The sequence below is a fragment of the Myxine glutinosa genome, chromosome 14 (genome assembly GCF_964187855.1).
Source record: "Myxine glutinosa chromosome 14, kmMyxGlut1.1, whole genome shotgun sequence".
Lineage (NCBI taxonomy): Eukaryota > Metazoa > Chordata > Myxini > Myxiniformes > Myxinidae > Myxine > Myxine glutinosa.
The window spans coordinates 11,757,474-11,784,798 of NC_136274.1; the positions used below are offsets into that span (position 1 = coordinate 11,757,474).

At 46.6% G+C, this 27,325-nt stretch overlaps 1 protein-coding gene across 1 annotated transcript in view; it reads right to left on the bottom strand.

Moving 5' to 3' along the window:
- The window catches only part of FANCB (FA complementation group B), a 100,484-nt gene that overhangs the window by 41,929 nt on the left and 31,230 nt on the right, over window positions 1–27,325 (bottom strand). Inside the window, exons 8-10 of the mRNA XM_078768568.1 lie at window positions 20,107–20,316; window positions 17,773–18,011; window positions 9,785–10,028 (exon numbers count right to left, since the gene is read on the bottom strand). Coding sequence (XP_078624694.1) covers window positions 9,785–10,028; window positions 17,773–18,011; window positions 20,107–20,316 — 693 coding nt within the window. The remainder of the gene's footprint in view (window positions 1–9,784; window positions 10,029–17,772; window positions 18,012–20,106; window positions 20,317–27,325) is intronic.

Consider the following 27,325-nt stretch of genomic DNA (forward strand, 5'->3'; position numbering starts at 1 on the left):
GGGAGACCAAATAGGGGGGTTAGAAGGTAAATTAGGGGCCTGATTGGAGGACGTGAGTGGCGAAATGAACGAGGGGTTAACGAGGGTGAAAAGCAAGATGAACACCCGGGAAAATCAAATGGAAGGAATGAAGGACGAGTTAACGGGGTTTGGAACCAGAGTGGGCGGCCAGATAGAGCAGATGGGGAGAGACATAGACCGCCGATCGGGCGGAAAAGTTGCGGGGGTACGCGACGAGGTAGCGCGGCTAGAAGAGCGCGGGTTGAGCGAAGTTTTTTTTTTTTTTTTTTTTTTTTTGTATACAAGATCGAGGCTCGTGAAAGAGCGAACATTAATCACACAGAAAGACAAACAGACACACAAAACAAATAACATCGGGAGCGGTAGACAAGATGGGGAGAGAGGGGGAAGGACACAAACACAACATTTGAGAGCAGGGACCGAGAGACATGGAGACATCGAGAGAACTGTGGGAGGGAGAGGGCTTTGGGGGGGAGGCATGGGAAGGGGGGATGGGAGAGGTATAAAACATATGGACACTGCCAGGACTTCCAGGAAAGAAATTGGAATTTCAAACAAGGTGGATCTGGGGTGAATTAGTGGGGGTAGAAAAGATCAAGGTTTTGGATGGGGGAAGATAAGAGATGGTGGTGAACAGCTGTTTTGAAGACCTGGAGGGAGGAGTGTGATTGAAGTGAGTGTGGGAGTTTGTTCCAGAGGCAGGAGAAAAGAGGAATGAAAGAGTGAAGGTGAGCAGAGAGCCGAGATTTCGGCAGTTTAACCATCAGAGGGTGGCTGGCAGATCTTGTGCGACCTGTAGGTATATTTGGGGGACAGAGCACAGAGAGAGCTGGGGGAGCAAGGCCGGAGAGGAGTCGGTAGAAGACAGAAAGACCACCTACCTGCCTGCGGTGAGTGAGTGAAAGGCCCTCAGAGATAGCTTCATCGCGGGAGATTCCAATGATTCTGAAAGCTTTGGATTCAACAGCGTGAAGCCGAGCCAGGTGTGAGGCAGGAGCACCAGCCCATAGGGGAGAACAGTATTCCATTGAGCTGCGGATGAAAGCCTTGTATGTGGTGAGGAGCTCAGGTGTGCCTAGGAAGGACTTCGCACGACGGAGGATGCCCAGTCGGCGACTGGCTTTGGAGGCCAGCTTGGAAATGTGGTTTTCCCAAGAAAGATCATGGCAGATGGTGAGACCCAAAAGCTTGAGCGACAGAACTTCTTGGAGAGGATTGTTGAGAAAGTAGATGGGAGGGTTGTCCAGTCGATCTTTTCGGAGAGACATAGTAAGAGTGTGAGATTTGTCAGGATTGAAAGACATGTTCCACATGTTTGACCAGTCTGTGATTTTGTCCAGGTCTTCAGAGAGTGAGGAGGCTGCAGACTGCCGATCTGAGGGAAGAGGAATGGAGCGGCAGAGAGTGGAGTCATCAGCAAAGAGATACAGAGGATTTTCCAGAGAGTCGGAGAGATCATTGATAAAGACCAGAAAAAGCACAGGGCCCAGCACACTGCCTTGGGGAACTCCAGCCTGAACGGGAAGGGGAGATGAGAGAAATCCATTCAGGGCCACACGTTGACTACGACCAGAGAGGAAGTCCGCAAGCCATGCATGGAGATTTCCATGGATACCATAGGAGGAGAGTTTGGTGAGCAGAGCTGGGTGCCAGACCGTATCGAAGGCACGTGATATGTCAAGGGAGACAGCTCTGATTTCCTGTTTGGCATTGAGGACCTCCATCCATTGTTGAGACAGCAGAAGCAGCATGTCCAGAGTAGAGTGACCTGGTCTGAAACCAAATTGATGATCAGAGATCAAGCCATTGGAGAAGAGGAAAGATTTCATATCCGAAGCAATGATGGATTCCATGACTTTGCTGATAATTGGGAGCAGGCTGATTGGTCTGTAGTTGCAAGGATCTGTTTTTGCACCTTTTTTGTGTAAAGCGGTAATGTTTGCTGATTTCCAGGATGCTGGCAGATGACCTTGAGCAAAGGATAGAGTGAAAAGAACAGAGAGAGGGTGAGATAGAGCGGCAGAGCAGGATTTTAGGACCCGTGGGCTGATGCCATCTGGTCCAGTTGCAGAATCAGAGTCGAGGTTTGACAAAAACTCCTCCACCTTGTCAGGAGAGAAGGTCACAGAGTCCAGGAGCAGTTTGGTTCGACTGGGAAAGGTGGGAACAGAGAGAGATGGGTTTGGGACTAAGGATTTTGAGGCAAACACAGAGTTGAGGCATTCGGCTTTGTCACGTGCGATGTCAACTGTGTGGCCATTTGAGGTAAGGGAGGGGATGGAGGGGGAAAAAGTTGAGAAAAGCGAAGTCACGTGGACGGGTATAGAAATCGCGACCCGGGGTATGGGGAAGCCGGCGACCGCCGAAGTAGAGAATTTGATTTTATTAGCGCCAGCGGTCGTCGAGAAAGAAGAAAATAAAATCGACACAAATAGTGGAAATTGGAAAGACGCCGGACTTAGAAGAGCACTCGCGGGGTGAAGAAATGGAATGTACTCAAAGTCTGAATTCGCATCGTGATGCCGTGCTTAACCAAATGGAAAGTTTGCAGGTGGTGGAGCGAAGAAGAGGAAGCGCCAAGGTGAGAAGGGCTGTATGTGGTGCTAAAAGATTTTTCGGGAAAGTGTTTAGCGCAAAAAGAATTTTCGCGCGCTTGGGATTCCAGCGTAACCCGGGCGTTTGTGGAAGGTCCTTTGTGCGCTGCGTAAGAGTGAATGGCGCGTGTGTAAGAAAAAAGTGTGCGCCGAGGAGTGAGTGTGTTACAGAGTGTGAAAGTGGGTTGGGTGAGAGTGACACAGAGTGTGAGTTGGATGAGGAGCGTGTGCGAGAATGCACACCTGAGTTGGTTGTGGCGAGTGTGCGAGAATGCACACCTGAGTTGGTTGTGGAGCACGTGATTGGGTGTGCGACAGGGGATTGCACACCCGTGGGTAGGTGTGCTCTGGGGGTGTGTACCAAGAGAGTGCACACCCGTGGTGAGTGTTACAGAGGATGTAACCGAGGAGTGTGCGCCAAGGTGTGCGAGGAGGTGTGCGGTGGTCAAGTGGGTAACGAAGTCTGTGAGCGAAATGAGTGTGCCTGGGTGGTGTGCACGAGAGCGTGCGATGATCGAATGCATGGAATGCATGGAGTGTATGGAGACACCTGGATGTGTGAGTATAGAACGGGTAGCGTATGGAGGATGTGAGCATGCTAGCCGAGCATCGACGTTGACCGGGACAGCGTTCAGGCCGACGTATAGCCGACGCGAGTTCTCGGGGCGTGGTGCGCTTTGTGTGCTGCGGGGGCCGGCCGGGGTCGTGGCCGCGTCGCTCCTGCACGGAGCGCCGTGCACGATTCGGGCCGGACTCCACACTGCACGGTCGGTGCCGCGTTTTGCCAGGCAAGGCGATCGTCCCGGTTCGAGGGGAAGGAGAAGGGGTCGGAGCGGCACCCCCTTGTGGTGGCGGCGCTCCGGCCGGGGAAGGCTGGGCAATCGCGCTTGGGAGCGAAAGGCCCTGTGTCAGGATGGTGCTTGGAGCCTTGGCCTGACAAAACCTCCTCCCCTGAATCCGAATGCCGGAAGGACCCAACCTGCAGGAGACAGACCATCCGCACGGATAGCTGGCTTTTCGAAGTCGAGCTATGGAAATGCATTTTCCCCGAGAGGCTCAAATATAGTGGACATTTGATGGTAGCAGTAGTGATGGCGAATGGTAGTTTTACCATTAACCTCACATTTTTGGGCAGAGGAGCTATAGGTTTATGGGGTGGCAGTGAAAACTAGCCAGGGAGGGCTCGGTTATTGATAGAATTTAGAAATGACCATAGGTGACTTGAGAGTTAAGTAGTGACATTGTACCTGTAGTGGGGCCGTAGAGTAGATTAGATGGTTGATAATGACAAGGGATGTGCGTAGTTTAATGGGATGACAGGGGGAAGCACGAGTCTTAGAAGGGCAATAGATAGTTAAATGATGCTGTGTGTATGAGCAGGAGGTTTAAGATGAAATGAGGAATTGAGAGGAATTGCTCGTGAATGGTGTGTGTGTGTGTGTGTGTGTGTGTGTGTGTGTGTGTGTGTGTGTGTGTGTGTGTGTGTGTGTGTGTGTGTGTGTGTGGGGAAAGTGTGTGTGTGTGGGGAAAGTGTATTGAGCAGAGTATCGAGGATGTGGGTGATTGTGCATTGAGTGATTGGCTTGCATGGTGGCAAGGGAGAATGGTTGGATGGAATAGATGGTCTGGAGTAAATGGAGTATGGAATGAATGGTGTGGAGTGAGTATTGTGGAATACGTGGAGTGGAGTGTATGGTGCGAAGGAGTGGATGGGGGAAGGATGGACCCCCTCACGAATACCCGGGGAGGGTAGTTTAAAAGTAGATAGAGGGAGTAGGTAAATTGTGGTTGGAGATTGACATCTGTGGTGCGGAAGTAGCAGAGTACTGCTTGAATGGGTGCGTAAGTGTGTGGAATGGCTGGGCGTGTGGCCTGTTAGTGAGTGTGGTTGGTTGAGCACTCCGCCACTGGTAGTCTGTCGGCCAGGTGAGGCCGCAGCTAGGCTCTGGGAGCCAGTTCAGAGTTAGTGCTCAGTGGGGCCCGAGGATCCAGAGAAGGACCCGGGTAGCCCGACGCCAGAGAGGGCGGTAGTGGGGTGAGAGAGCCAGAGGGCCTTCCCCAGGTTAGGGTGAGGATCAGGTAAGCTCGGGTGGCAACTGCAGTGGCGGAGGTGTGCAGGTGAGCGGACCTGCTGGTAAGCCACACGACCCAGCCCTGAAATTGTGCGAGGGCACAGAATCGAAAACTCGGGGGAGTGAGACCCCAAATTAGAGAGCGCCACAGTATGTTCAATGGGAATTGGTTTTTAGAACCACATAGAGTAATGATGGCCAACGGATTGGCAGGGCAAGAGCCCGGGTAGAGTAAAGAGTGTTAACGTCATTTAGAAGGTAGATAGGAGAAAATCTCTTCGCACCATCCGCATCCACTCACCTAAGGTGATGAAACTCCACACCACATTTTTTTGGCAGACATTTGGAATGTAAGACGCATCTCGACGTGGGGGGACATTGTTTGTTATTCCATCTCTTCCTCCTTAGGAGGGATTGAGGACGAATTTGGTATTAGAGGGAATGGGGAAGACAAGACGATAGAGACGAATTTGTAAATTGTGTAAATACGGGTAAGGGCAAGGGTAGGGTAGGTGACATGGGGGGTGACGGACGCTAGGGATGAGCTTTCTCAGCTCGCTCTCCCGTGCCCTTCATGTTGCATTGCTTTGTATTGGTGTGTACCCTTGCGCCCCTGCCCGCTGATCTGCTTGTCCTTCCTTCCCCACTCACGGACCATTGTTCTTTTGTGCCCTGGGGGGGGGGGGGGGCAGGGGGGGAGTGTGCAGGTGACCACAGTTGTGCGCCCGCACCTTTGCTGCCTCCGGCCTGCACTGATGCAACATATGGACCACACGTACTGTGGCCGAGCACCACCTTATGGACCACACGTACTGTGGCCTGGCGTCTCTGCTGGGACCGGCCACTGTTGCCAGCGGTGTCTGGTTGCGGACCACTGTGTTCTCAAAGTGGCACCCATGCCCAGCAGTGGACCACCGGAGTTGGCCCTGCTGGCCGAATCAATAATAAAAAGCGGACACGGTGTGTGCCCTTTTATTAAATAAATAACATCAAGAAGATGAAGATCAAGACAACCAGAAGCATCGGCCCAGCAGAGAAGACATCACAAGACATCATCATTGCTTATTATTTTAAAATGTGTGTTTTGTGCATTTTTGATGATGGTGCTTTTTGGTGCATTTTTATTGTTGATGCATATTGGTGCATATGGTATGGTGTATCAGTGCAGTGCAGTGCATGGCAATGATTTTCCTCTTCTCAAAATATCTTTTTCTTGTTTCCCACAAAAGACAGGTCCTGTGTGACAGTTTGTAAATAAATTAGTGTTTTTGTAAATAATGCTCCCCACCGGCTTAAATGTGTAGTTTCGAAATAATTCCGCAATTCGGTTAGTCTGTGGGCATGAGTCTGTTAGGTAGAATGCAACGCAGCAGGCAGGACATATTTAGTGTTAAAACTGTCGCACTCAGAGTGAGGTGAAAAGTAGAGGGTAACCACACCTAAGTGTCACACTAAGTTAAAGTTGTTTCGGCCCGGGACGGGCCTGGAGGAAAGGAGGGTGAAGTGTTGCGGTTTTTAGAACCTTCACTTTTGTAAATAAATAATAACTCTTGTAAATATCCCATCATTTAATAAGGTTAAAGGTTGCACCCATAGTTAGGCCACAGCAACACGTAGGACACCATAGGACTTTCAGTTATTTCCTTAATATGTGTTTCAGACAAGGCTGTGTTCCCAATAGTTGAATCTGCGTTGCATTAATCAAATACGATAGGCCCCATTCCGTCCATTTTGCCAGTCTCTCTCTCCAAATTGTGTTACGCGGCCCTGCCAGCAGTGCCTTTGAGCTGAAGCTCGCTCCAAATGCCATTACGCACGCGGTCAAGCTTGGAGAAGAAGGGGGCGGAGCGCCAAGAATGAGGCGTGGCCCTGTCAACGAGCCGTCAAGGGCGGAGCCGGTGAGCCCTCGCTAACCAACCAGGGCTGAGGTGAGCTCGCTGGCGGGCGTGGCTCTATGAAGCGCGGATTGATCTATAAGGGCACTATATAAGTGCACGCGCCAAGCCCTATCACGGACTGCGCAGGGGACCGTCGTTATTAACAGAACTGTGCGGAGACGTCTGATTGTAACGCTATTGAGAGGACTGCGCGGAGGTCGGGCAAGCAAGCAGATTGTTTCCGAAAGGACTGTGCAGGAAACCATCGATGGTAACGAACTGCACAGGGAATTGCGTTGCACGAACTGTTTATTGAAGAATTGCGCCGAGAGAGCTCGTTGTTACGAACTGCCTGTTTGATACGGACCTTGATTGATTGGGAGAGAGAGAGCGTTTGGCACGCTATACGTACGCAGCATTCCAGCCCCTCGCATATGTAAGTTCCGCTCGCGGTCAACGCCAACGACGCGCTGCCGGCCTGTTTCCATCACCGCCACGGCACGAGTCGGGACCGGACAAGGAGCCTGGAACCATCTGCCTGGACCTTCCTCCCCTACCACTACAATTCCGTGTGAGTCTGTCTGTTGGTCCTGGGGTCGTGATAAGTAAGACTGTATAGGTAAGCCTGTATAGTGTCCTTTTGCTTCTTCTTTTCTTCTTGTATAATCCTATCGTTTCCTCTTTTGGTTTGTTAATAAATGTACCTTGTTCCTTCTTGGTTTTCCTAATCCGATCGCCTCCGTCTTTTCTTCCAATTGAGTACCTGTGGCACGATTTCGGAACCCGCTCAGGATCGGGTTTAGTCATTTGTTAACGGCTCGGATCGCGGATTGCTAACCGCTCGGCAATATTCCATCTTATCCGTGGTTCGAGCGGGAGTTATTTCCCTGCTCGCGGTCGGGGTTGGTAATTCGGTATTTGGGAGCCCAAATTGACCAATCACCCTACCCAAGACCGACCGGGGGGAGCGTCATAATTTCCAGGATTGGCGGACAGCCAGCTTAAAAGACAAGGGGATTAACCCCCCCCCCCCCTTGATAAGGGGAGAGCCGACCCCCGAATCTGCAACAATATATATATATATATATATATACATACATATATACACATATATACACACACACACACACACACACACACACACACACACACACACACACACACACACACACACACACACACACACACACACACACACACACACGCCAGTCCTCATTGAGGACACAGCCCCAACCAGACCTTAAAAATTGAATGAGTAGATTTTACATCAGAATAAATAAATAAATAAAAACGTTGGGAGTGCAAATGGTATTGTACATAAATAAACTGGAGCGGCACTCTTTGACGTCATGACGTCGACCAATATGCCTCCGCCCACATTATTACATCACTCGTGTAAAAGCCCGTCAAAAAATGACAAGTTGGAACAGTTTATTTGACTGAACAGTCTTGTGAGAGTGTCAAAGTCTGAAGCCTCGGCCTCGCGTCAGGTGAGCTTGTGTCTCCTTTATTTAGGAGACATCGTACGGATGAAAATGAACACTCTGTTTACTGTGCACACGTTACACATCACGTGCAGCAAATGTCACCTCCCTGCACCTTGTATTTATTGTTATTTAAAAAAAAAAAAAAAAAAAAAAAAAAAAAACGCTTCTGTACACCGCCCTTGAGGCTCGGTTTGCAAGTCACCATCTACAATTCCAATTGAAGAGACATAATTACTCTTGTTTGGGTCCTTTGGGGTCATTTGTGTCTTTTGGGTCCTTGGAGTCTTTCGGGTGTTTTGACTGTCGTGAACACACAGTCGTGTTAATTAAAAGATTGGCCTTTAAAACGCTACTCAATTCGTCCTTATGAAGGGAGACAGACATCAGACATCTATCTGTACAAATGTACAAACACACTGTGTTATCGATGGTAGATTATACATACTTGTACCAAGTCTAAGTTAAATCTCTTCAGCTGTTCTCAAATATCACATTTTTACCTGACATGATTTCTGACCTTGGATGCCGAAACCTAATCAGTCATTTTTTGCATCATGATATATTCGTGTTCTGTACTGAGTTTGGTCAAAATCCCATCACTGGTTCATAAGTTATCGCAGTAACAGAATTTTTACCTAACATGACCTCTTGACCCCATAATCTATTCCGTTTATATTTACATCATTTTACATACTTGTACCAAGTTTAACTTGGATCCCTTCAGCCGTTCTTAAGTTATCGTGGTAGAATGGTAAATAAATATACAAACAAACAAATAAATCAAGGTGGTATACCTGAAGCAGTGATGGTAAAGTGTATATAAATAAATAATTCAGGCTGGTATGTTGGTAGTGGAGATGGTGAAATGTATATAAATAAATAATGGTTCCCAAAAGCATTTACTGTACAAAATGTTAAAAAACAATTATTTCTCAATATTCCAAATTGCCTCTGATCTGATTTAAATGCCTCCGATTCCAATCTGATTTGGTCACGTGTTGAGGAAGGATGAAAGTGACTGGTTGAGAAGAGTGATGGAAATGAATGTAGAAGGAAGTAGAGGACGGGGGAGACCGAGAAAGACTTGGCTAAAGATGGTTGAAGAAGAAATGCGGGCAAGGGGGTTAACAAGGGGAGATGCAGAAAATTGGGCAAAATGGAGAAGATTGTCATGGGGACCGCAAGGCTAACCCCCGCTCTAGCAGGGAACATGGCCTTAAAATGCCTGTTGTTGTTGTTGTATTCCAAATTGCCTCTGATCCCAAAATCATTTGACATGTGTCGTGCTCAGATGTTATTGTACACATGCCAAATGTGAAATGAATGCATCCAGTCATTTTCGAGTCGAGGCTCCGGACAGACAGCACCCAAAATACAAGCCCCCCAGCCAGACTAATGTCTCGCTGGGCGTTCAGAAGGAAATCAAGATCAGAGTAGAATGAAACCAGAACGTAATAAAAGGGGCACCAATAAAAATTAAATAATAGAGAGAAAAGTCGACATAAGCCAATGAAACAGCCAACCAACGGCCAACATCCTGCATGGATTAGCCAATCACGTGGAGGACAAGTGCATTGCAAGGGCCCTCAATCAAAATGAATCGTCAATTCATGCAGAACTCGAACAGCGGTACCTTAGAAAGTTGTACAAAAGAGGAGTTCATCATCAAGCAAAATACGAGCGACTTGCTTCCGTAACTTTTTTCTTTAATACAAAATGAGCACATAACGTACGTTGCAATGATGTGCAGGCAGCCTGAGTCAGCATGCCTTGTGTGCCAGTGCAGCAAAGTGCCGTAGAGAGGGCCGCTTAAAGCGGAGCAGAGGAGCCACGATGGACTCGCAGGAAGCGGGTGGCAACGAAGCGCTTCTTCCAGCTTCGGCACGAATCCCGTGAGGGACTCCGAGGGAGCCAAGACCGTGAGTATAAGCCTCGGATGAACGGAGAGATGAGCAACGATGTTGAGAGCTTGTTCATCTGTGCCACACAGGAATGACAGGAGGGTTCGTAATGGAGAAAGATGGATGGTGAGCAGCATGCTGAGTGAGTGAATGTGGGTTGCACAAAGTGCAAGAGTGCAACATTCACGATGTAAAAATAATACAAAGGATCTTGAAAAAGTTAGTTTTGAAAACAATGTGTCAAATTTAGACCTTCAAAGAGACCAACTATTACAGCAGAAGGCAACATTCTACCTACCTTAACACAACGTTGTTGCATCATGGTTGTTAACTTTCAAATCTGCACAAACCATCAATGAATCGACACATCTTGTTGGCCTGAGAAGGCCACGAGAGTCAATATCTCAAAACTGTTCTTCAGATCAGATATTAACCTCACGCTACTACATAGAAATTCCAAGATTCTTCCATGTCCATAGAAGGAACAGCTTGGCAATTGTGTGTTCATATCCTCAACAAATTGGTACTTTTTTCATTCATCTGTTAAGAGCCTCCTCAGAAGCTCTGTGATAATCCAGTTTGAATGTGAATCCAAGAAAAAACAAGTACAAAAAGTTTTAATTAAAACAAAAGCCGCGTCGATGTTACACAATGCCTAGATGCAGCTGTGCCTATAACGTCGATGTTATAGGCACAGGACATTCCTATTGATTCGATTACTTGATGTTATTTTTGTGCAAAGTGAAAATATATCTCGGCAATTTCCCGTGTGTGGCGACGAATTTTTAATATATCTCGGCATTTTCCCGTCTGTTATTTCAGGCGGTGTATGACTGACCATGCCGCGATTTAAAAAAAATATATCTCGGCAATTTCCCGTATGTGGCGACACGTGAACGAAGCTATGCTCCTCTCTCCACATTATTGTGACGACGTATAAATTAAATATTTCATCGTGATGATTGTCATCAAATGGACGAATTTTTAATATATCTCGGCAATTTCCCGTATGTGGCGACACGTGAACGAAGCTATGCTCCTCTCTCCACATTATTGTGACGACGTATAAATTAAATATTTCATCGTGACGATTGTCATCAAATGGACGAATTTTTAATATATCTCGGCATTTTCCCGTCTGTTATTTCGGGCGGTGTATGACTGACCATGCCGCGATTTAAACAAAATATATATATCTCGGCATTTTCCCGTCTCTTATTTCGGGCGGTGTATGACTGACCATGCCACGATTTAAAAAAAAAAAACTCAATGGACTTGAAGTTACAGGCCTTTGAGAATTCATTTTGTTCTATAAAGGGCAACTTTCATCGGATTTTCTTCCCGTTTTTTTTCAACCGAGTCTAAAACTATGTTAGCGACTGTGAAAAATGAAATGATATATCGAATTTGATTTGAAATAAAACTGTGTGAGAGAGGAAGACACCACGGGCCTACAAAACAGGCCTCAAAGCTATGCGAGTTAATAAAATGGTGGATATTTGTTTATATGAAGCCTCTGACAGAATGGGTGGAGCTATGGTTCCCAGAATGGGTGGAGCTTTGAGGTTTTGTCTTCTCTGCAAGAACAAGAACAAGAAGAACAACAACAACAGCATGACCTATGATATATCTATGACCAGCGTCTGCGACGCGGCTAAAAACAAGAAACAGCTCCTAAGGAGCTCAATGAACATCTTAAACCAGATAATAGAAATGGACGTGGATGCGGCGATGGATACGCTTCTCGAGTTGGGTCTGCAAAATGATTTCAAAGGGCACATGACAGTTGCCCTTTGACATGTTGAACCTAAACTTGGATCGGTTTATCTTTGTATTACAGTCCATAATTGTGCAAAATTTGCACGAAATCCCATCAGTGGTTCACAAGTTATTGTGGTAACAAAAATGTTTCAAATTGAAAGTCACATGACCTTAAACATTTGACCTTTTGAACCAAAAATGTTTACAGTCAGCTTATCTTTGTATTGTGTCTAGCAGTCTGTTAACACGGACCGCTGGACGGAGAGACCGAACGGGCTGTTAGTCCCGTGGACAAGTCAGATTAATGGCGGCTTTGCACGCACGGGATCGCTGGAAGCACACGAGAACCTTAGTTCCTTTAAAATGAGGGTGAATTTCCTAGCAAATAACAGGGGGAGATAGACATGATGGAGGTAAGACAGCAGGATAAGGAAGGGAAGAAAATGGGGAAACACGGAATTCAATAAATAAATAACTAATTATAAACAGGAAAATAAAAATCTGAGGCGCCGCACACCAGACTCAAGCACAGACAGGAATGGGAAACGAGAAACTGGGCGAGGCCTTAGCTTGGCTGTGGAGACGTCGAGGAAGATGACGAGGCAGGTGAGGCAGTCATGAACAAGACTAACCAGACAAGCAGGCGACGAGGCACATGGCAGGACGATGAAGCAGAAACATGAAGCAGGTGACAGAGCAGGAACAGGGCGAAGGCAGGACGACCAAGCGGGGAGCAGAGAACGGAGCAGGAACACGAGGAGGATGACAAGCAGTCACACGAGCAGAGAATACTTCTCCTCAGGTGAGGCAAACTTTCCCATTCTCCCCACCGAACCAACTTTCCCGAGAGCCTGGGCAACACCCCACCTCCTCAAGAGGCGATCCAATTCCTCCCCTCACTTTCAGGACAACGCCACCCCCTTTTCAAGCCACTCACCTATACCCTTTTCTGTACGTTGCCAAGTCCTCACCTTGACACCTCAACCAGGGTTTCAGGAGGCTGCACGTACAATTGCCTTAAACTTAAACCCTAACTATTTATTACAATGTACTACACTCCCTGTGGTGCACATTTAAACAAGAGAATTCTTAGCGGTTAGGGTGCCGGCTTGGGATCCTAGGATCCTGTGTTCGAATCCCGGTCGATCGCTGAATTAACACCAGAGGGGTTGACTCAGCCTCATCCTTCCGAGGTCGGCAAATTTTGAGTACCAGCTTGCTGGGATGAATGATCCCGGTGTGTACCCCGGTTTAGAATAGGTACACCGTATCCCTGCGCATCGTAGGAGCGTGACCAAGGGTTGGCGTCAGGAAGGGCATCCGGCCATAAAAACATTGCCTCAAACAGGGAACCATGATTGTCATGGGGCCCGCAAGGCTAACCCCTGCTCTAGCGGGGAAAATGGCCTTAAAACGATCATTCATTCATTCATATACTCTACACAACATATATGATGTGTGTTTTTCCGATTTGCAATTTATAAAGAAGGTAATTTTGCAATGAAAGATTGAAATCATCTTCAGGATTAGCCGTGACGTCGCACCAGGAAGCCGAGCACCACTTCCGCATTATTTATGGGTTAGATTCGAGTGGGTACGATTTAACTCAAACGGCAAATAATTTTCGAATTTCTACAAATATGCCAGGTCGATGCATCCTTGGTGGTTGTAGTAACACAAATCGACACGGTTTCATGCTACACCAATGGCCAAAAGATCCAAGGGTTGCCAGAAACCTTCCTCTTCCTTGTGCTTGTGCACAATGCCAAGTGCAAATCCTTCCTCTTCTCCAATGGCTTTATCACTGATCATCAATATGGATTAAAACCAGGCCACTCTACTCTGGACATGCTCCTTCTGCCAAAATCAAGACTCTCTGCTCACCTTCACTCTTTCATTCCTATTTTTCTCACCTCTGGAACAAACTCCCTCGCTCTCTTCAATCCCTCTCCTCCCTCCAGGTCTTTAAAACAGCTGTTCACCACCATCTCTTATCTTCCCCCATCCAAAACCTTGATCTTTTCTACCCCCGTTAAAACACTCCAAATCCACCTCTTTCAATCTCCAACTTCTTTCCTGAAATTCCTAGTCGTGTCAATTTGTACCTCCCCCCCTCCATAACCCTCTCCCTTCCACAGATCTCCTGATGCCCCTGTTCTCTGCTGTTGTTGTGCTTTCCTCTCCCTCCCCCTCTTTTCTCCCATTCCCTTTATTGTATGTTTTATGTGTCCGTGCATGTTTTCATCTTTAATGTGTTAGCTCTTAAACAAGCCTTGACTCTGTATACAAAAAAATAAAAAATAAAAAATAAAAAACTGGATGAGGTTTATGCAAAATACCTACAAGATGGTCGTTTTTGTGTTCCGGACATTTTACAGAGCACAGTTATGAAAGAACAGAGATGGCTATAGATCCGCCAACAACGATGATCCGCTACGATTGAGAGGGGATTCCAACCTCCCAATTAAACGGAACAAACAGCCATCGTACGAAACTGAAACACCATCTCTGCAGAGCGACCAGCACATGGACACGGGTGATTTGAGTGGTGAATCGAACACTTGTGTTGGTCTTGCTGGCGACCGATCTCACCTCGCTAGAAGTGCTTGTTTACATCGCTGCCATCCTGCCTTATGCATCTGAAGAGCTCAAAAACCCTAACTAACAAAACCCACCCTACCCCAAACCTTACACCCTCCCCCAAATCCCCCCCACAATCCCCCATTAACAGTCACCCCCACAACACCCCCAACCATTCTCGATTCCTCCGAAAGAGTTTCCATCACCAATTTTGTCTTTAATAGTTTCTTCAAAATCCCACTGATCAGTTTCAACATACCAAGAAGCTTCAGAGATGCTAATGACGGAGGAATCAGTATCGGAATCTGAGCTCGGAATGCACTGCTTCTCTACGTAAATCCACAATTTGGATCAAGGTGAGTTAATGGTGTGACTTCACTGGCAAAATTGAAAAACAACACTCTAGGGTTAATTTTTGACACTTTCTGATTGGCAAAGAAATTAAATTTTAAAAAAACATAGGGGCAATACCCTTGGTGCTCACCTGGTAGAATAAACAGTATACTGCACTGACTAAAGGTATTGGTTCACGAGTTATCAAGTGACCACTATATTCGTCATGTGTGTGCGTCTGTCTGTGTGTGTGTGTCTGTCTGTCCGCAGCATAACTACCCGATGATATCATCCGATCTTGATGAAACTTGGGTGGGAGGTTGATATCATGATCTAGTTGTGTCCTGCATAGAGTGGGCGTATTGCGCCCATTGTGGGTGGAGCCACGCCCGAAAAATATGTCTTTTTAGGGGTTAATCGATTTCAAGCTACATCTTCTCCGAGGGGTTTGGTGGAATCTGACAGGGGGTTCGGTATTTGGTTAGGCCAATGTCATGTGTCTAGCCCCATGGAGCTCGATTTTTCATTTTCGCGTCAAGATCACAAGGTCACGAAATTTAGAAAAGTCGATTTTTGATGGTTTTATTATATTGTTCGCTTCCTGATAGGGTGAAATGTCATACATGATCTTATATTATCACATACATCATGAAATACAAGTTTTCCAACAAATTTCAGAATCCTCGACCTTTGAAGGTCACAAAGGTCAAATTTTCAAAGTTGTCGGAATCGAACCGAATTTTCAGTATTGTGTAGCTAACTAACCTCATAACTGATTATACATTATTTTCTATCTCATTTAAAGGTCAGTAACCTTCGTTTTGACATTTCAAGGTCACAAAGGTCAAATTTTCAAAGTTGCTGGAATCGAACCAAATTTTTGAAATCGAACTGAAGAATACCGCTCGCTCGTGAACCATCGTCGTCTCCCGACTTGTTTTAAACCAATTTCAATGCTTGCTTGAAGACAGAGCAGCACGTAGATTTAATACCAACATAATCATAAAACATTAAACAAACACAAAAAAATACCTATTTTGGGGGAAACCCCCAACCCCCCTCCCACCCCGTGTTCCTCCTCAGACCCCAATTTTTCCAATGCCTTGAACAAACATTGGTACATCTGTTACGTGGTCCCCTCGGTGAATACCTGGTCTCGGTGACCCCCGGACCGTGAGAGGAACTTCGCCAGAAAGTTGTATTATATATGCGCTTTCGCCACGCAATCCATATGAATTCCACCCAAGAGAAAACTGATGTTCAAGGATATATTTCAATGGTAATGACACCATACAATTTCAATGATACAACCACGGAGATTTTCCCCGAGCAATCAATAGCAAACCACCATCGACAATTCCCAATCCACAATCAATCCCCTATATGATTAAGATGGCCATCTTATATATGTGTGTTCACTTCGGTACTCACGACCCCCTTTTGGTCTCTGCTCCTCACAATGTCTCTGGGCCCCTCCTGACCAAGATACTGGTCGGCGTCGCCGCACTCGGGCGGTTGAACGAACCCCGGGTGGACGTTTTTCCACCGGGCAGGTATCGTACCAGGCACCGTGGCTGCAGCCCCTCGTGGCCACGCGAAGCGGGTACGGTAGAGCAAGCCAAAAGCCCCACGCCGCTTGCAAGGCGCGTTAGGCCCCAAGGTGCGACCCGCACGCGTCTGTTTAGACGGTGCCGCGAACGGTGCCAGACGCGGGGTCGATGCACGGCCCCACGTCAACTTGACGTCTCCACCGGGCAGGTACACGTCCCGGTAATTCCTCTCGCCAGACGGGCTTCGGAACGCCGCTTTTCCACGCAGCGCAAGGTCGATCCCACCTTTCGTCGGAGCGGGGCGAGGAAGAATACTCCTCGTCGCTTTCTTCCTCGTGTCTTTTTTTCCTCCGTTTCCGGTCACTTCCGTTTCCGGACACTTTTCAGAAGGGCTCCTGACCCTCCAACCACAACAACCCTTAATCTATTACACATGGATAAGCAAAGACCTGAATGGTAATTCACATACATTCACATAAATATGTAACACATCATGGATGATGAAGGTTGTGGTGACGTTTCATCAAAACCCGATTTTTAAAAATGCTCGGAACAAACTTTGGTACAAGACGGGTGATTAAGGTTGTGGTCAAGTTTCATCAGAATTGCATGTGTAATTTCTGAAGAAAGCAAATACCTATTTTGGGGGGCAACCCTCCTCCCCCATAGATCCCCAAAGGGGAAGATTTTCTTAGTGCCGTGAACAAACTTCGGAACATCACGAGTGGTGAAGGTTGTGGTCAAGTTTCATCGAAATAGGGTGTGTAGTTTCAGAGGAAAAAGCAAATTCCTATTTTGGGGGGGTCAAACCTGGATCCACTTTAACCCACGGAAGACCCCTTAGACCCAGATTATTTTTAATGCCGTGAACAAACTTTAGTCACAACACAACAAATATCATTTGTGCCAAATTTGGTCGCAATCCCATCAGCGGTTTCAGAGAAGAAGTTTCAAATGTTTACGGACAGACTGACATAATCATCATTAAAATGTACTACAGGAAGAAGCACTCTTCTGGTGAAAATTTTGTCAATCGGACCAACGATTGCAGGGAAAAATAATTTTAAAGGGAATAAACCCGCAAAATGCCAGCGGAAGGGACACACATACATACGGACAGACAAACGCTGTTCCAGATGGCATTGCTCAACGGGCGACGCCCCAAAAACTACCGTTCACATTAGACTGGGATTCATGATTTTGAATAGTTTACAGGAAAAAAAACATTGTGATTGTGTTCTCCTTTAAGCTACATTTTCCTGCTTATTACATCAAGATGGCTGACGATCCGAACACGGATCATACTAATCTGTACACTAAAGTAATACCGCCCCCCCCCCCCCCCATCTCTCCCCACCCCTACCCTCCCTTACAAACATAACAATATTATAGTCAATGCCAAGTCAAGTTGAAATCCCATCAGTGGTTCACAAGTTATCGTGGTAATAGCAAATCTATAACAGATGGATGAATGGACAGTCAGACAACCTCAAAACACAACGCCTTCGGCCTTCGGCTGCAGAGGCAAAAACATATAAAAAGTGAAATCAGTTGGAAAGGTCAAACCATAAATTATGACAGATGTCACCCACTGACCTGCAGATAAATTAGGATCTTCAATCCTTGCAAGATACTTCCCTGCAGCTAGCTCTTCTGTTGTCAGCGTCACCTCTCCGCAGTACCAATGTACCAGCCGTGCTGCTTCCTCCCGCTGCCAGGTGCTCCGTCGGGCATGCAGCATAACAAAACGCCGCGCCGTGTCACGGGGACCCATGGCTGGCAAAGTTGTCACGGCAACAGGCTGCATCCCTTTGGTCGGGCAGGTACACCGATACCTACAGGAATCATAAGAAGATTGGTTTGATTACCTTGAACGTTTCAGGTGTGATAACGAATTCCAGTTTTTGTATGACAGTTGCTTCGCTGCTGGAATAAAAAAAAAGTCGAAGTAACATTATAAAATATATAATATCAAGAGGTTTATTTTACAAACGCAATTGGAGCATTCAGTAATTAGCACTTGGATTTCTGGTCTTTTTCCTTTGCACAGGCCGACTGGACTTACTGTGTGCACCAGGAACATCACAGCATTGAGGCAGAGATACAGCTTCCTGATTCCTTGTGCACCAACTCTTCACAATATTGGTTGTGCAAATCCATGCTGCCACTGTAGTCAATGACACCTATTGTAGTCAATTGTAGTCAATGACATATTTACACTAGGCCTCAGACATTACCGGTGCTCCAACTACGTTATATTTTGCCAACACATGGCAAATGCTCGAAGACGCCACCTGGCGTCAGGTGATGCAAACATTAACGCATCAGCATTCGTCCGATGCTGCTTACCAGGGGACCTTGAGTGTAAATCCCAATGTGCCGTATAATGGTCTGACAAGGCAAGTATCAAACTGGAAAAAGTCAATGTACCAGGTCAATTGGGAAACTTGCACCCTATTGGATGGAATAAAGGTCATTCGGTTCACATGGTGACGCCTACAGCCATTGGTCCAGAAATTACCAAGTCACGTGTTGACGCTGTCACCATCATTACCCTCCCAAACAAAGTAACAGTATGGCAAACCTATCAATGAAATAAATAGCAGTATGACACATTGCGAGTGATACAAACCTTCCTGGGAAAACCACATTTCAAATCTGGCCTCCATAGCCAGTCGCCGTCTGGGCATCCTCCGTCGTGTGAAGTCCTTCCTTGGCACACCTGAGCTCCTCACCACATACAAGACTTTCATCCGCATCTCAATGGAATACTGCTCTCCCCTCTGGGCTGGTGCTCCTGCCTCACACCTAGCTCGTCTTCACGCTGTTGAAACCAAAGCATTCAGAATCATTGGAATCTCCCGCGATGAAGCTAACTCCGAGGGTCTTTCACTCACTCACCGCAGGCAGGTTGGTGGTCTTTCCGTTTTCTACCGACTCCTCTCTGGCCTTGCCCCCCCAGCTCTCTCTGGGCTCTGTCCCCCAAATATTCCTACAGGTCGCACAAGATCTGCCTGCAACCCTCTTATGGTTAAACTGCCAAAATCAAAACTCTCTGCTCACCTTCACTCCTTCATTCCTCTTTTCTCCCGCCTCTGGAACAAACTCCGTCACTCTCTTCAATCCCACTCCTCCCTCCAGGTCTTTAAAACAGCTGTTCACCACCATCTCTTATCTTCCCCCATCCAAAACCTTGCTCTTTTCTACCCCCGCTTCTACTGACTCCTCTCCGGCCTTGCTCCTCCAGCTCTCTCTGGGCTCTGTCCCCCAAATATTCCTACAGGTCGCACAAGATCTGCCTGCAACCCTCTTATGGTTAAACTGCCAAAATCAAGACTCTCTGCTCACCTTCACTCTTTCATTCCCCTTTTCTCCCACCTCTGGAACAAACTCCCCCACTCCCTTCAATCCCACTCCTCCCTCCGGGTCTTTAAAACAGCTGTCCACCACCATCTCCTATCTTCCCCCATCCAAAACCTTGATCTTTTCTACCCCCGCTAATTTCACCCCAAATCCACTTTTTTGAAATACCAACTTCTGTCCTGGAAGTCCTTGGTGTCCTTGTGTTTTATACTTCTCCCTCCCCTTCCCATGCCTCCTCCCCCCCAAGCCCTCTCCCTCCCACACATCTCCCTGCTCTCAAATGTTGTGTTTGTGTGCTTCCCCTTCTCTCCCCATCTTGTCTTCCGCTCCCTCTTTTTATATATTTTGTTTGTCTGGTTGATTTGTTTGTGAAGTAAATGTTAGCTCTTTCACGAGCCTCGATTCAGTATACAACAACAACCAAAAAAAAAATACAAATTATTTAACAAAGAAAATACGATTCATATCAATGGAAACCGCCAGGAAGTGATATATCCTGGAGGGGGAAGAGCAGGGGTCTGCTCAGCCATGTGGGAAACAATGTGACTGGGTTATTGATGAACATACCAAATTTGCTCAGCAAATGATGCTTCATCTCCCGGAGGCTGAATCTCAGTTTTGAAACGCTTGGCCGAACGCGAGGGCAAAGCAGCGGAGGATGAAAAACCCGAAATGGCACGCTGCTCGGAGCAGCAAAGAGTCTTTGGGTTGAGGACTTCACAGCAAGTCTGGCTTGGAGAGTCAGAGCCCAACCAGAGCACAACGTCCGACAGCTTCCTGTGCGACACGGTCACATCGGCGTTATTGCTAACAAGCAAAATTGCTGGAAAATAGCTCAGATTCTGTCTGTATTTCCACTACAACAACCTACATTCTGAAAAAAGTGCTGCACCTTGTGCTTTAATTTCATGAATCCATTACTTTTGAAAATAACGATTGAAAGAGGATTCAATGTTCACTTCCTGTTCACATGGACCACATCTTTCGCGGAATATTGGAGGTGAAAAGTGTCTAGAGGCCTTCATCTAGTCCAACCATGCAACAGCCCATCATGACACGGAGATCTCAAGAGACGGTAAAACCAATTTTGAGCGTGACGGAACCACTCAGATACGATGCCACATAACTGGTATAATCCAGAGCTATCATAAACAAATATGAACAGTTATAATTATAATAACGAGGACAACTGGACAATTATGATTACCGGTAATATTTTTCCAATTAGGATTTGTCAATTACCTCGGCCATTTTGTGAACATAAAACATAAACATGACAGCGATCAAAATCGAACATTTGCAGGAGGCCTTGTTGTCAATGACTTATAACGCTGTTTCATTACTACTACTACTACTACAACTACTACTACTACTACTACTACTACTACTACTACTACTACTACTACAACAACAACAACAACAACATCCATAAAAGTGGCGGATCACAGCGGAATAAAAGAACGACACTCATACACATATACCTCCGCACATACCCCGCCAGGCTGAACAGTTTACATTTTGTAGGCACTGATAGGCCTGGATCTGGATCCAGACTTGAACCAAAATCTAATCAGTTAATCTTTGCATCATAACATATATTTACTGTATACTGTATTTACTGTATATAAGCCTGGTGTTGGCTCAGCGGTTAGGGTGCCGGCTTGGGATCCTAGGATCCTGGGTTCAAATCCCGGTCGATCGCTGAATTAACGCCAGGGGGGTTGACTCAGCCTGTCATCCTTCCGAGGCCGGCAAATTGAGTACCAGCTTGCTGGGATGAATGATCACGGTGTGTACCCCGGTTTAGAATAGGTACACCGTATCCCTGCGCATCATAAGAGGCGACTAAGGGTTGGCGTCAGGAAGGGCATCCGGCCATAAAAACATTGCCTGAAAAAGGGAACCATGATTGTCATGGGGCCCGCAAGGCTAACCCCCACTCTAGCGGGGAAAATGGCCTTAACACGATCATTCATTCATTCATTTATACCAAGTTTGGTCAAACTCCCATCACTGGTTCACAAAAGAGCGCAGTAACAGGATTCATTTGTTTACTGATCATGACCTTTGACCTCTTGACCCCAACATCTCAGTTCATGTTCACATCATTACACATACTTGCACCAAGTTTTATTTAAATCCCTTCAGCTCTTCTCAAGTTATCACATTTTTACTTGACATGACCTCTAACATTTGACCTCTTGACACCAAAATCGAATCAGTTCATCTTTACATCATTATACATACCTGCACCAAGTCCGATTAATATCCCTTGAGCCGTTCTCGAGTTATAAACCTATTATATACACTGACCTTTGACCTCTTGACCACAAAATTTAATCAGTCCATCTTTGTATCATAATACATAGTTGTACCTACTTTAGTCAAAATCCGATCACTGGTTCACAAGTTATCACGGTAACAGGATTTTCACCGAACATGACCTCTGACCTTTAATCTCAAGACCCCAAAATCGAATCAGTTCATCTTTCGCTCATTAGACATACCTGAACAAAGTACGACTTAGATCTCTTTAGCCATTCTTAAGTTATCGTGGCAACGAAAACCTATCACAGACGCACAGACGGACAGACGGACAGACGGACAGACGGCTCAAAAACAATAATTCCTTCGGCGACTTCGTCAGCGGAGGAATGCAAAATTGTCGTATTCGGATCTTCATCAAAATCGAATCAATTCGTCATCGTCGCACACCCAACCTGTGCACCAAGTTTCATCCAAATCCGTAGGCAATTTTTTGAGTTATCCTGTTCACAGACAGACAAACAAACAGGGGTGAATACATAACCTCCGTCCGTCCACCTTCGGTGGTAGAGGTAATAAACATGACGTCCACCAGAAATAAAATGCATCCTGAAGTCTAAATAAATCAGCTCTTATACATGTGGTTTCAGACATTTTAGAAATCCCTCATCAGGTGTGCAATGGCTTGGTAACATGTGCGCACACATTATTTCAAGGTCAGCAACGCTATGGTTTACGTTTTCATTGCACTTGCGTCAATAAATGTACCAGGAGTCTATTGTAAAAGGGAAATAGAACACTGATGGGTTTACGTTCATGGTGTCGCATAAAATATTGTTTCAAATGATTTGCCTTTCCTCAACGTGGAAGTGATAACGCTGTACAGGTGATCCATTTAGTATGAAAACATGCTGCTCGATGTGACCTTGCAGCATTCCACCAATGACAGGCTTCAAAAAGCAGACCTACTGCTCTAAATGCATTAGGCTTGTTAGGCCCTTGGCATTTTCATCATCAATCCAAAATAAGTTGCGCGTTATTGCCGTTTAAACCGCTCGTTTTAAATACACTGAGATGAGCCATCACTTTGTGTTTACTGTGACCTCGATATCAGAAAATTGAATCGCACGACAAAACACTTGATATCCATTTTGCTTAAAAATAATAATAATTAATTTAGAAATGGCATCACCATCAATAAAAAATGGCATATTGCCGCAACTAATGAAAAGGGACTATTTTCTATTATTTTGAATGGTTCAGCGAGAACAAAGTCGGATGTTCTATTTTCTTCTTTCTTTGACGCCCACTACGGTGGACGGTTGGTGGCAGTTGATAAGAAACCGTTATTGGTTACAGCAACATTTTGTTTTGTTGATGTAAAACACACAGGAACACAAACAGTTTTCAGTATTTATTTGCTTAAACAAACAAACACACACACACACACACACACACACACACACACACACACACACACACACACGGTTCTGTGAACCTGCCCCAAAGGTAATTGCACCCAACATACAGGCCCGTCAGCGTAGTTATTCCCATAATGTAAGGTTGGAGTAGTCCCTTTCCCCTAGTGTAGTGGCATAGAATGTGATACAATGCATTGGTGAAGGCCAGAGAGGTTTTTTTCTCCCTTTCCCCCCCATTTTGTAGGGTAATTGTTACATACTAGGGCGTGCCCGTACGTGGGTGCAAAAAAACATGCGTGCAAACAACAACAACAAAAAAAAACTTTGAAACCACGTGGCAGTAACGACCACAGAACCCCCCCCCCTCTATTTACATGAAATGGTTTGGTCCATTCGCAAAGCCAAAGCGAACGGCTTGCGAGTACGGTAGAACCCCCCCCTCTATTTACATGAAATGGTTTGGTCCATTCGCAAAGCCAAAGCGAACGGTTGGTAAATAAATCGCCATAGCTCGGTAACTACTTCTCCGATTAATATGAAACCTTGAAAAGGCACATCCTCGGGTCCCCAGCAATATACCTGGCAAGTTTCAAGTATATCGGACCCGTGGTTGTCGAGAAACAGCGGTCACAGACAAACACACAGACACACACACACACACAGAGATTACTGGAATTATAGATAGACTAGGGCGTGCCCGTACGTGGGTGCAAAAAAACATGCGTGCAAACAACAACAACAAAAAAAAACTTTGAAACCACGTGGCAGTAACGACCACAGAACCCCCCCCCCCCCTCTATTTACATGAAATGGTTTGGTCCATTCGCAAAGCCAAAGCGAACGGCTTGCGAGTACGGTAGAACCCCCCCCTCTATTTACATGAAATGGTTTGGTCCATTCGCAAAGCCAAAGCGAACGGCTTGCGAGTACGGTGACCATACCTTGGGAACCACTTGTCCGATTAATTTCAAACCTTGAAAAGGCACATCCTCGGGTCCCCAGCAATATACCTGGCAAGTTTCAAGTATATCGGACCCGTGGTTGTCGAGAAACAGCGGTCACAGACAAACACACAGACACACACACATACACACACACATACACACAGAGATTACTGGAATTATAGATAGATGCGCCTCGTGTTTTAGTTTAATGGCTCCGTGACGCGTGTGCGAGTTAGTCGCCGTAGTGCGCCAAAAGGCATTTGAATCGCACACCGAATCCCAACTGCCACTCATCCTCCACGTCTCTAAATCTTCCCTTTAGATGATATATGATAAGGACACAAAACTTAGCTTTTCGTAAACACATTTTTAGTTACGATTTATTTTGGTTTCATTATAATTTTCATATTAAGTTTACATGACATATTATACACACCGCCATTGCTCCACGACTCAAAAACACCACAACCAGCTAACCACAACGTTGTCACAACCAAACACGAACTGTCCACCTTTCTCCTACCTCATCTACGCACACCATGGAATCATGGGGAAGGTACCACAGAGCACAGCCACAACCATCTCCATTCTCAGTACACCATGTGACATCAAATACATTTTAAAACCTCGAAGACCCTTAAGACCTGGAAGACCTCGAAGACACTTAAGAACCATAAGACCCCAAAGACACTTTAAGACCCCAAAGGCTCTTGAAGACCCCTTTACCCACCGGCACTGTCTCAACTCACCACTTTATATAAACCCAAACCAGCATCACCTCATACTCACGATTATATATAAACCCAAACCGGCATCACCTAAACTCACCATTTTATATAAATCCAAACCAGCATCACCTAAACTCACAATTTTATATAAATCCAAACCAGCATCACCGAAACTCACAATTTTATATAAACCCAAACCGGCATCAGACCAGGTAGATCTGTGTAGGTATCATTCTCCGATTGTCGTGATAGGGAACCCCACATGTAATAAGTTTGTTTAGGTAGTTTGTTCGCGTAAATGTATCTTTGTGATCATACAAGGATGATCCTTCTGCTAGCTAGAGTAGATATTATGCTAATTCCCCTGTTCGTGAGACATGTGATCTATCCATTGTCCCGTATGGCAACGCGCATAGACACTAGGCAGGCCCATTATTTACACCACACACACTACTTAAATTCCCCCCCACAATAATAATGGAAACCTCACGGAAGCCAGTTCGGGACACTGCCGATAGAACTGCAGCCAGCTACATCACCAACGTGCATAGGAACACTCAGGAACACTCATCGCTCAGGCAGGCCGAGGCCCGAGAGCCATGCCCAAAGAGGCAGCGATTGGACGAGACACCACCAATAGGGAGACGAGGCAGTATGAATCCTGCCGATTGGTAGAGGGAGGGGCAAAAAGCTGGCCACTGATTGGTGGAAGAAAGACACGAGGCAGAACGAAGGCCGCCGATTGGCAGAATAAGGAAGGACTGGTGACTGGCCAGGGGCAGGGCAAGAAGCTTCCCTCGGATTGGTGGAAGGGAGGAAGAAGCGACATACTGATTGGCCACCGACCAATGGCATGAGGAGGAGAGCGTGAAGCGCTCGGCCAATGGTGAGGGACTGACGGGGGAAGAAGATGCTGGAGGTCGAGAGGCGACGGACTGATTGGTAGGGAGGACCGGTGACGTCAGACCACGAGCAAATAAAATAGCTGGCCAGCATTTTGTCCCTTCTTGTTCTGGTTCCCTCTCGTTTGGACTTCCTTCTTGTTCTGGTTCCCTCTCGTTTGGAGAGAGAGTCGGAATGTGAAGGTATTAGTATGGACCATTTGACGCGAATAAGGAGAAGCCCATCTCGAAGTACATAAAGAGGGTCTTGTTAGAGAAAGAGGGCCACCTGCACGGATTACCTCACGTTTGGGGTGCGATGAAAAAGTGTCTCCACGCCATTGTTGGTGTAATCCGTGCGCGGCTTTGGCCGCTTTGGAACTGCCGACTCAATCGACGCCCTCGCTAGAACAGTAAAGCCAAGTTCGGCTGATTATAAAAGGAATATTATTTTATTTTCTTTTATCATTCCCCTGTCTGAATATGAGTCGGAGTAGAGGACCCTCAACCTCGGAATTTTATTTTACCTCACCTTTCGTTGTCTTTTACGTTATTGTAAGTAAATCTATATTTGATGAATTTTCCTTTTCAGTCCCATCTCGTTTTTTGTTCTGTGGGTTCAGATTAACCCCGTGTCAGCCATCCGATCAGGTAAGGCTCCGGGCTTTTCCGCACACGTGAAAAGATAATCCCGTCAAGGTTCGAAGTATGCCCCGGAGTTAACAACGTTCGGCTTTCCGTCGCCCTGAGGTGCTCACCATAGGGGTGACACGACAATATATTGTTGCGGATGTCGAGCCCGTCGACGTACAGAGGGGGGTTAAACCCTTTTCCCCCTCGGGCCTTCGAGTCCACGAGGCCGCAACCCACTTTATACTCGTGGGGCGGATTGCAGAGCAATTCCAGCTGCCACCCCCGTCGCGAGCGTGCGGAAGGGTATCGGGTCGAATCCCCACGTACTTTCGGTACACACGCTGTCACGAAGACGGGTGCTGGACCTCGCACGAATCACGCTGATCTGAGACGCCGAGCGGTTTGCGTGTCACGTGACTCGTGCCGTTAATTAATGATTGAACCCGATTGGGCGGTTTGATTCGTACAGTGCGAAGCCAATGGTTGGAAATGACGTGAACGACCAAATGGAAGGAAGAACACAGGTTTATTACACAATTTACAATGATCAGGGTTAAGGGACACAGAGCAGATACTTAATCAGTCTTAACTTAACTTCCCCAGACAAGGGCCCACTCACTCACGCGGGGAAAAGAAGGAAGAAAACGTTCGCGCTCCAAACACGTCCTTGGCTCCGTTCGCTCTGGTCAGCTCGCTGGGCGTGTCCCTTTGAGAGGTCCGCGGCACGTGCAGGGAGCCCAGGTAGGAAGGTCGTTGGAGTAGGTGGCCCCGGGAGGGATCGTCCTCGCACAGCGTTATTCACAGGCAGCAGGGCGCAGGGCAGGGAGAGTTCGTGCACACACAGCCTTGATCTCCTCGCAGCGACTCTCTCTCTCTCTTAACGAACCACTCTCTCACAATGCTCTCTCTGGACT